Genomic DNA, 10773 nt, shown 5'->3' with positions numbered 1-10773 from the left:
ATCGCAGCGGTGTCGGGTATTATGGACTGTGTTGCCGCAGTATTGAGTACGAGGAGCACCACTGCCTGCTCCGCCAGTTTGGGGTATGTTATCCATCGGGAGGATATGGTGGACGAAAGGTGCTGAGTCGGCTCATGAGAACCTCTGGCTCAACGGCTCCTTCTCCCTGAGCCCACCTATCCGATCGAGGTCAAGGGATTGAAATCGCTCGACATCTTCTTTCTGATAAGGTGGCAGATTCTCTTGGTTGAGCGGTTCCATGCCGACACTGCCCGAATCGGTAACATGGACCACGACGACACGCCCTTTCTGAAGGCCAGTCTTGCCCTCCTCGTCGGGGAAGGTGATGTGGATTTCCGGAACTGCTGCGGACGGAGGGCTCGAGGAGTTGTGGATCAGGTTCATCTTTTCATCGTAAACAAATATGGACTCGTTCTTGTCCTGGTGACCGATATGCCTGATCGACGCAGAGCGATGATGCGCGGTCTGGTGATGAGTCGGTAAGAGTGTCGCACGCTCTCTGGCTAGTCGTCGCCGACGAAGGAAGCAGAGAGCCAGGGAGCATAGCGCAGCCATGAGCACGAGGGTGAAGAGGACAAACAGTAGCTGATTCATTGAATATGGTGGTCCGCCGTCCGTGAAGTCGGATCCATCACGTCGTTGGAGATATGTGTATTTTAATGAGCCCATGACCACAGCTCTGCAGTCGCCGTAGGCTCTTTGAGGCGTCCTTCGAGGACGCAGACGAATATAGATCTAGCTAGCTATGAGGCTGAGTGAGGGCCAGTCGGAGATCGGGGGTTTGCCAATGCGATGGGAATGCGGGATGGATTTTTGGGGGCCGCGGGCTGGTCGTGAGCTTCTTAAAGAGAGCCGAGGTCTCAGAACAGTCGTCCTTTGTCAGGCTGAGGCTGGAGAAAGAGACTGATAAGAGTCCGAAAGCCAATGCAGAGTCTGCAGGAAGTCCGAGCAGCACGTCAACGCGGGCACGGCCTTTTTGGCACCAGGCGGACAACCTTATCTCCAAGACTGTGAGCTAGCGTGTAGATTTGGAAAGAACGGACGGCGAGGATCCAGCAAAAGAGTGAAGCTGGATGCTGCCAACAAGCAGAAAGCAGAGTGCAAGAAAGAGAGAGGAAGAGGAATTTGCAGTGTAGCAAAATTCGAGAAGAGTTGTTGACGATAGAGAGGGCAGAGGACAAGCAGACGGTAATATTGAGGCAGACGTCGATGGAGCAGCGAGTTCCACAACGCAAGATCAAGCCTGAGACTCAATTTGCCGGGGTCTGGCCTGTGACAGCGAGTCGAAGAGAGTCTTGGAGATCCGCCCACAGCCGCCCAAGCCATTTTGCCAGCCACCAAGCCGCCCAAACGGCCGCCGGCCTCCACAGCCTGGCCGGGGGTCGGAGCGCCGATGATCGCTGCTGACCTTGTGGTGGATTGACGCTGCCAATCATCAGCCCCAATCTCGCTGGGCGCCTTGACTGGGCCAATAGGGCCGGGGACGAGGGCCCAGGGAGCCACGTAAGGGACCGCCAAAGTCGGCGCACGGAGCTTAGAGAAACGCCCCCAACTCAGTGGCTTGAGTGGCTAGACGTTGTAGGCTTGGAAATGGCAATCCATCAACAAACAAATCACACTCTGTTGCCACATTCTCATTTCCAACTGTGAAATTATCGATCCTTTTCTCCATCTCTCTCAACAACACACCTTGAACTTGGGAAGCTAAGAGTATGAAAACAAGAGTATATAAGTCTTCTTCCTTGCCACCATTTTCAGGGAGAATTGGCAACTCTTGAGGGCGAGTTATTCACGCTCGGCAATTCTCCCACTGGGCTCGTTAAGACAGCATCCCTTGCGTGCCTCATGGACAATCTTCATGTCTTACAAAGCAAACGCAGGATGAGAAGCCGGAACGTCAGGATTCACTGTAGGATATTGAGCGAGGTTGCACCATGCCGACTTGTCCCGGTTTATATGTCCTCCATATTGTACACATATCCTGGCAATCATGTTTCTCGGCGGCTCATTCTTCTTGATATGCCTGAAACAAACACCCTGGATAGCCTGACCTACTGCGCGTACCAACAGCTCCTTGTACTGTAAGCTGCCAGAGTGCCATTCGACTGTTCAAGCAGGGACTGTCACTCTCTTGCCACGTCACCATCTTGCGCCGTTTTGTGTCCTTTGTTGCAGAGCAAGGCAGAAATCCCCGCACACGACCACTCAGTCATCAGCCTGAAAGGGAGCCAACCAAAAGAAATCGAACAACGGAGAGAAAAGATGGTTGCGGGCTCGTTTGGTTGTCCCCGCGTCATCTCTGAGTCAGCTCATCAGGCTACAACTCGTGGGTGACTCGGTGACTGATGCTGCTGGGTGCTGCTTAGCTACATCAGGACCTTACATACTCCGGTTGATACTTCCCACATGAAATGGGAGTTGTTGAGAGAAGAATCATGTGGAACCACCCAACGCAGTGAGACTCACGCACAAGGTTGTGCAGTGAAACCACCAGAAAACCCAAAAAGGGCGCGAGACATTTCCAGCAAACTCTTTTTGGGCTGGTGATTCCCTTGCGCCCCCTTGCATTTCCTGGCCCTTGGGTTTCTTAATACTGCCAGTCTAAACTCTTTGGGTCTTTCCGAAGAGTACTGGAAGTAGCAGCGCTCAAGGTTAGAGGCGTTTCTGGGTGGTGGCCCCCGATTTGTTGGCAGTTCTGGCAGTAGCCATTTAGGCGCATTTGGCACCCAAGAGGCCCAGACAAAGAACCCATGGGCCATCAGCGAGGCAAGCCACCCGAAGACGCCAAACGGCAGAGGCCCACTCCAGTGGCACTTGGAACTTGGAGAATACGCTCTGTTGGGCTTAGGGATGCCCCGATTCTGAACGGGCCCTAGCCTACCTCAGGTAGTGGGTGCCTAGCCCTTCTGTCGATCTGGGGGTGGTACCGCCTATCTCCCCTGCGGCCCTGCCTTGCCCTGCGCATCATGCAAACGGCTGGTGGGCTAGGCCTAACTCTCGCGACCGTCACCCGCTGGAAAAGGTGTGGGAACTGTTTGTTCCATCATCCGCTCAACTTTTCTGATACATCATCTTCTTGCCCTTCACCGGTACCTGTTTGCCAGTTCTTTTTGTGTAACCCGTTGTGCTGCACCTTGATCTTTTTCTTCTTCTTGACATCTCCCCTCCTTGTTAGCAGGCCCTCTTTTTCTCCTTGGATTCTGTTTGCCCTTGCTCCACCATCCAACCCGCATCCGAATATCTCAGCCCATTCCTCCTCCTCCCTCACCTGCGCCCGCCACCCCACCCGAATTTGCGACTCGCCTTGCACAAACCCGGCGACGCAGCATTCCACAACTTCCACCCCTCGTCCCATCATATTTTCCCATCCCTTGCTCCATGCGCGCAAGCCGTGGTCGAGGCGCATGTCTGCTGGCAGATATTCCCTCGCCCGTCTCCTGCGGCTACCCGTCTACGGCGCCATCAGGCTCAGGCCTTGATTTCTCATTTGCCCTGCGGCTGCCTGCTGGGAGAATTGTACCATTGCTTTGCTGGCCAACGAAGGGGTACATGACTCTGCCGAACCTTGCTTCCTACCGATCACATCTCCTCCCTCTTTAATTTCTCGGCCTCCTTCCCTTCTCCTCCTTGTATCTACAACGGGGTATATTATAATTTCCGCGGGTTGGTGTACATCCTCGCCCTGCATATTCACAAAATTTGGTACACATCTCACCCGCCCTCTTGTCCCGCGAGGTCATATTATCGGCACGCACACGCCCCAACTGACTCTGCTGTTGTCCATAGTCGATAAACTACGTCCTTTTTCCCTTTTCCTTACCGGTCCAGGACGTCCAGTTCATATTCTCAAGGAACCCCTCCCCGAACAGACAAGGCTTCTGCACATTTCACCCCGCTACGCATACTCTGTCCATCGACCAGTTGTCTGTTTCTTTCACACTTTGGACTGCAAAATGACCATGATGGAGGCCGGAGCCACGTTAGACACGGTGAGTGTGTTTCTTGGGCATACAACGGAAGTGGGGGCTGATCGGTGCATATCAGGCGAGAAACGGCCGAGTCGCAGCATTCGAACGGATGTCGTCCTCCAAGCAACATCTTGGGCAGGGTACCGAGTACGAGTTGGGAAAGAGTGCTTGGGATGCTTCAAGTCGGATATGGGGCACCAGCAAATCCTTCCTGGATGGCCGCGTTGACAGTGAGCCGATAAGACGCATGTTGACCCCAGGCGAGGCTGACATGTCTACTGACTGTTCACTAGCATCCCCTGTCCGTCAAGGTTCTGTCTCAAGTTATGGTCAATCTAAGACCGCCTCATCTTCGTTGGTGACGTCGATCGATCTCAACGATGAGAATGCCTCCCAGTCGAAGATGTCCTGGGCCCCGGCCTCGTCCACCATCGGCTTTCCGTCGCGACAAAGAGGCCAACCTCTGTCGCCAACCAAGCAGAGACAGAACCAGATGTTGGATTTCGCTGCCAGCATCAACAACAGTGGTCCGCAAGAATCAAGCTTGTTCGCGGGGAGTGCTCCTGATGTTGAAGGAACTTCATTCGATGGGCCACATCTCCGGCGAGCCATCACAGCCGGCCCTCGCGCCCATCCTTCTCCCACGCGAGCCTCCACTTTCGGACGCAGCCAGATTGATTCTCAATCCCAGGTCTACAACTCAAGCGCCGTCAACTCGAATGGCATCTTTGCTTCGCTCCAGGAGTTCCAAGAAGAACAGGGCCAATCTCTGCACAATCATCCGGCTGTGAATGGGACCACTGAACTCTTGCCGCTGCAGAACAGTTATGAGGTGACCAGAGAAATGAACGGAATGTCAATTGGGAACCTCTCACGCTACAATCCCGTTTCACCAGCGTATGGGACAGCGAATGGCCGACTGTTGAATGCGGATCATGTCGAACAATATCATCCATCCTCCAAACAGAAGTACGACGATACCCTGAGAGCTTTGGAATTGTTAAATTTCGATCAGGGCACTGCTCAGGCCGCAGCCCCCCGGAAAGCCCCGTCACAATACCAGCGTGATATCCGTCCCCTACCAACACAAGCTTCTTCACAATCAAGCGCCCACTTGAGTCCGATGGAGAGCAACTTTCAACCGCAAATCGCACATGTCGCAGACATTGGTTCAAGGTTGGAGCCCCAAGTGGCTCCACACTATGCCGGCTTTCAGTATGGCGGCCGTGGCAACCTCCCCACACTTCAAAATGACTACCGGAGCGCTCTGACCAGCCCATACTACTCAACCACTGGCACACCGCCAACAGGACCTCAATCCATCCGCAGCACTCCGGGAAGTGGTGCCTCTAGCCGTACCTCGCACCATGATCCTTTCTTGTTCGACCGCAAGTTCACAAATGTTGAGATCTATGGTTATGATCATGCCATGTATGCACCCGCATCCCTCCAGCCAGCAGTGGGCAATGCATTTCAGTATGATGCCCAAATGCCAGTACAACCAATGCGAATGAATCCACTGGCACATCCCTACGTCGGGCATGGACATTCCGGGATCACCAACTTCCCCTCGGGCCCTCGAATGCCAATTCGCGAGCCCGACCAAAGTCATATTGTCAGAAGCCCTTTGCTCGAAGAGTTTCGCATGAACAGCAAGACCAATCGACGATTTGAGCTCAAAGACATCTACAACTACGTGGTCGAATTCAGTGGTGATCAGCATGGCTCGCGCTTCATTCAACAGAAACTGGAGACGGCCAACAGTGACGAGAAAGAGCAAATTTTCAAGGAGATCCAGCCAAACTTGTTGCAACTCATGACGGACGTATTTGGAAATTATGTCATTCAAAAAATGTTCGAACATGGCAACCAGACACAGAAGAAGATCCTTGCCCATCAAATGAAGGGTCACGTCCTGCACTTGTCCATGCAGATGTATGGATGTCGTGTGGTCCAGAAGGCTTTTGAACACGTCTTGACCGACCAGCAAGCCAGTCTGGTGAAAGAATTGGATGGGCCTAATTTGCAAATACTGAAGGTTGTAAAAGATCAGAACGGCAACCATGTTGTGCAGAAAGCCATCGAGCGTATACCAGGTGAACATATTCAGTTTATTGTCGACGCGCACAGAGGCCAAATGGCAAAAATGTCAACACACCAGTACGGGTGTCGAGTGGTTCAACGAATGCTGGAACATTGTCAACCACAGGCGAAGCGCGTCATTCTGGATGAGCTCCTCGAACACATTCTGCCCCTTATCAGCGACTCATATGGGAACTATGTTGTGCAGCATATTATTCAGAACGGTGAGCCTCAGGATCGGCGCCAAGTTGTCAATATCGTCCTTCAACAGCTCCTGGCATTTTCCAAGCACAAATTTGCCAGCAACATTGTGGAGAAGAGCATTGACTGTGCAGACGAGGATCAGCGTGCACAGATTCTTCGCGGCTTGACGGCACCAAATGAACAAGGTGTCACTCCAGTTCTTGGATTGATGAGGGATCAGTATGGCAATTATGTCTTGCGTAAGTTTGGGGTTTCCCAGTTCCCATCGTGGACGTGAACTGATCTGTCTGTAGAAAAGGTGTTTGGCCAGCTCCAAGGGTCCGATCTTCTGGCACTGAGGGCGGACATGGAACAGAACTATCCTGTTCTTCGACGCACTAGTTATGGCAAACAGGTTACGGCCATTGAGAAGCTTCTCTTTGGAGGCAACGGACCGTCCACTACTTCGACAGCCAGTAGTCGCAGCTCGACACTACCTAGCACGAATGCAAGCAGCACCGTTGATGGCGAGACACCCCCTGCACATCCATCGGACATCAAATAGCGGTGGCTGGTTGACCCGACCTCCCGCGGCCCTCCGAGCTTTCAACATGGGGCTCGTTGTTAGATACGCCGCGTACGCATCCTTTGGAATTCTTCATTTCATCTTTGCCCTTCACTTTCCCTCGCGCCCGCCTGAGGGGTTTTGGAGAGGGCGTCCAACCTTTGCAGGAGACACCCGAGTGTGGCGCGTTGTGGCGCGTTCGATATAGAGTTGTCACGATACCCAGACACGTTTACCGTGGGTCTGTACGGGTTTTTATTACAATAGGGAGTTTGGGGGAATGGGATCAGTATGATGGACGGCGAACATATTTTCCAGTCCAGGTGACATATATACCTGGCACAACATTTGGAACAGCTTTTTATGAAATGACATTTGACGACAATGACTGTTACTGTTGGATACCCTCTCAGATTTCTAGGATAAGCACAATGCAAAGAGGGGTGGAGGCGGCAATGGGTATATAGTGTTTTTGCTTTAGCAGGGAAACGATGATGGAGTCTGTTTTTGTTTCGCCATGAAGCATCATCAAAGGGAAGCGCGGGTGGAATGTTGGGACCCTGATCCGGGGTCATGAACGGGCTCATGTAGCAAAGTATCAAAGTATGAGCGCGAACAGAACTTGAATATCATGAGGACGTGGCCAATGCATGTATTCCACTGCCATACTTGTTGTTTAGAAGTTTCGGATTGCGTGCTTTGTGCCAGATACCCAAACTCGGTCCGGAGACGTAGTGTGCGCCCGAAGCTGCCAAAAACCCTCATGCCAAATACTCAGGTACCAATTCCACGCCGATCAATGAGGTAGGTGTCCCATTGGGTCTTGTCTTGATAAATGCATTTCAGTATGACAGGGTCCCAAGGACCATCGGGAAGCAGGACCTCAATTGCTTCCACGCGCCGCGACGCTGAGGGGACTGGGACTTGGTCGAGGCCGGTCGGGAGGGTCAAGAATAGTTGCTCATAGGGGCCATCTTCTGGGGAGCGGAGGCCATCATGGTCGGACGACGCGTCTGCGCTGCAAATGCTGGATTCTGCTTCCTCGATGGCCACTACTTTGGCTGCAATCTGGGCGACGAGGATGGCGTCCCAGATGCCCTCCTTGCGCGGGAGCTCGGCGATCATCCCGATGGCCTGGCACCGGAGCGCGTGTACGCGGCACTTGACGGCGAGGTAGAAAAGCGGTGCCATCAGGCCGATGTCGGCGATCGAGTGCGACAGTCCCTCTTCGGATGTGCCAAAAAACTTTTCGCGCACTTTGCTCGACGACGCCATGTCGCGGAGCGCCATCACTTGAGCGATGATGGACGCGAAGCGCGCCGTGTGCCGGTCGAACTTGGCTTCGTCGGCCTCGCACGCCGTGTCGACCATGATCAGGGCCATGTTGTGGTAGACCCCCAGCAGCCGGTACGCGAATACCTCGAGCCCGTTCATGCTGCGCTTGAATCTGGTCCATGTCGTGTCGTAAACAGCCTTCCACGCCTGTAGATCGTAAGACAAGTCTTGGGACGGACACTGGGCTGAGGAACATGCTCCGTCGAAGGACGACGGAGTTGATGAGGAGGATACCTTCTTCGAGTGAGTCTCGGTCATGCGACAGATCCTGAGCAGCAGAATTTCCAGGTATTCCCTTGCCTGGTGCACTGAGGAGAAGGTTGCTATGTCCCTAATGTGCTTCAAGCTATCGACGACGGCCCACGGACGGTCAGGTTGTTGACCAAACAACGTCGACTGAAGGTACAGACCTCGGAGATTTCGTACGATGCAGTCATCGACGAAGGGGCTGCCACTGCCACTGCTCACAGTTGAGAGAGCCTGTAGGCAGTCCAACATTCTCAGGCCGTGCTCAAGATGCCTCCGGGCCATCTGGTAGTGGCAGCGGAAGAACTCGAGATGAACAAAGGCGATGCACGAGAGGAGACACAGGCGCAGCGACGTGCGGTCGTTGGTGGCCATGAGCCTGGGCTGCAGGTACTTGATGGCCTTGTTGTACTGGACCAAGGCGAACCTCTCGTCGTCGTCGTGCCGCTGCCGCACGAGGACAGACATGTCGGCACGTTTATGGACCGAACAGAGCGCCAGGACTGCATGGGTCACGGCCAACTCGGATGCGCTGGCTTGGAACAAGACGGCGTTCGCAGCGTCTGAGAAAAATGCACCCTGGACCTTCCTGGCCGTGCGACACCAGAACCACTCGAGATGGGACTTTTCATCGGCGTCCAGCGCGTTAGCGGGATAGACACAGAAGGTCCTAGGCGAGGAGCTCAAGGTGGTGGGGGGGTTAGCACGGTACTCGTACGAGCAGTAGTAGGATTCTGCGAGAGCCAGAGCGGTAGCGGCGCTCGAGGGTCGGGGACGATCATGATGGCGTTGTTGGTATTGGTCTTTGTTTCCATTCTCACCACCACCTCCCCAGATCCCGTAGCCGTCGCATTTCCGTCCAGTCGAAGTACAGCGTCTGCACTCGGGCATCAGCTCATCGCATTTGATCTTCCGGATCTTGCAGGTCCGGCAGCCAGTCTTGGACTTTGTTCGGCACGATGGAGACATGACAGGCATGGGGTTGTTTGGGCGTATGAGGATGATAGTGGTGCTGGTGCTGCATGCCTGAAGGACATGGTCTTCATCTCACCCGTGTGAATTTGCTCATTCCAACGGGCCGGCCACAGTGAACAATGTGTGACAGGCAGAAAGAACCCATCAAGTTCACTCGACTGAGTCTTTTCCCCCCTCCTGTTCGTAGTCGTGCCCGCTGCAAGAATTTGGATATTCGCTCGAGGTGTGGTCGTTAGGCGGGCCATTCTTGAGCTGCACCAGGCCACACACCCACTTTACTGACGGGCACCCACAGGCCCTTGGTGTTTCCGATTAGTCGGTTCGGCTTCTTAGCGAGTTCATTGGGCAAGCAGCGGGATGGACCCTTGCGGGGAGGAGGTCATTTCGGCGGACGAAAAGGGATCGGAGAGACAAGTTGAGGAAGAGAAAGGGGGCTCGTGGCCTATTCACCAAACTACGAGTACTCGGTACTTACTACTGAGTGCTATATAATCAGCAGACCGGCCGCCCTTTCCTCAGTTCTTGGTTTGTTTCATGGCTTCCTCGACACTGTGCGAGTTTGTAGAGAAGGCACGTTCCAAGATGGCTGTTTGTACTCGCTACTTGTATTTGCTATTAATAGAGCCCAACTACCAGGTACCGAGGACCTCGTACAACATGAATTGATTCCCAGGTGCCCGAATTATTAGTATCCTCAGGCTTAGGCTTTTTTGGCGAGCGAATCCTTCGACAACCCACACAAGATTGCACTTCGCCTGCTATGTATGTCCCTCCTCGTACAAGTAGCTGTGAATATGGAGTCCTTGCTTTTTCGATAACATCATCTTAGTCATTGTTGTTCTTCTTGTTGTTATTAGTCCTCTCCTGGGCTCTTCTCCTAGGCTTCACTGCTCCTAGCTATTCCTAGCTATTCCTAGCTAGTGAGGCTGATCTTCAGAACGCGGCCCTTCTCACCCCGTCGCCCCCAACGCCGTTTTGCTAGAAGCGGGACCAGGGGAATTGGAAGGAGACGCGCCAATGTTATGGGACGCGGGAACCAGAGGCTCTACTACCAGTCTACCACTAGGTACTGTACGAGTGTGATGAGTGTCCCAGATCTGCAACGGCCATAACTGTCACCGTAGCCCGGTGCCCAGTGTTCCGTGCTTCATCCTGGTACCTGGGACAAGTCGTCTGTTTCTGCTGTGGTCTTTCTCATTTTGTTGGCGGTATAGCACTGACATGCGCAGTTTGTCCTGCTGGATATGTTCTCCTAGTCTGCACCTAAGCCCGAGTAATCTCTTTGTCTACGCGCACAAACCACGCCTTGTCAGCACAATAATATCGCTTGTTCCCTGGTCGGGGATCTGCGACATGGTCCCGAGCTGCAATTCTTTTTATTTATTTTATTTTTTTCAG

General features: G+C 53.5%; 3 protein-coding genes across 3 annotated transcripts; 1 reads left to right on the top strand and 2 right to left on the bottom strand.

Annotated features, from left to right (window-relative positions):
• Positions 1-132: 132 nt before the first annotated feature.
• Z520_06261 (uncharacterized protein) lies at positions 133-690 on the bottom strand (the record flags this gene model as incomplete). The annotated part of the gene is made up of 1 exon (XM_016776762.1): positions 133-690. The coding sequence occupies one exon, from the start codon at positions 688-690 to the stop codon at positions 133-135; it is 558 nt and encodes a 185-aa protein (XP_016632304.1).
• Positions 691-3974: 3284 nt separating this feature from the next.
• Positions 3975-6819, top strand: Z520_06260 (uncharacterized protein; the record flags this gene model as incomplete). The annotated part of the gene is made up of 4 exons (XM_016776761.1): positions 3975-4010; positions 4066-4219; positions 4283-6514; positions 6569-6819. The coding sequence occupies 4 exons, from the start codon at positions 3975-3977 to the stop codon at positions 6817-6819; spliced, it is 2673 nt and encodes an 890-aa protein (XP_016632303.1).
• A 774-nt stretch (positions 6820-7593) lies between these two features.
• On the bottom strand, positions 7594-9378 carry Z520_06259 (uncharacterized protein; the record flags this gene model as incomplete). The annotated part of the gene is made up of 1 exon (XM_016776760.1): positions 7594-9378. One exon carries the CDS (start codon positions 9376-9378, stop codon positions 7594-7596), a length of 1785 nt encoding a protein of 594 aa, XP_016632302.1.
• Between the last annotated feature and the right edge of the window lie 1395 nt (positions 9379-10773).

Source organism: Fonsecaea multimorphosa (genome assembly GCF_000836435.1).
Source record: "Fonsecaea multimorphosa CBS 102226 unplaced genomic scaffold supercont1.11, whole genome shotgun sequence".
Classification (NCBI taxonomy): Eukaryota; Fungi; Ascomycota; class Eurotiomycetes; order Chaetothyriales; family Herpotrichiellaceae; genus Fonsecaea; species Fonsecaea multimorphosa.
Note: the sequence above shows the minus strand (reverse complement) of the source record. Positions and strands in the feature narration are given on the sequence as shown.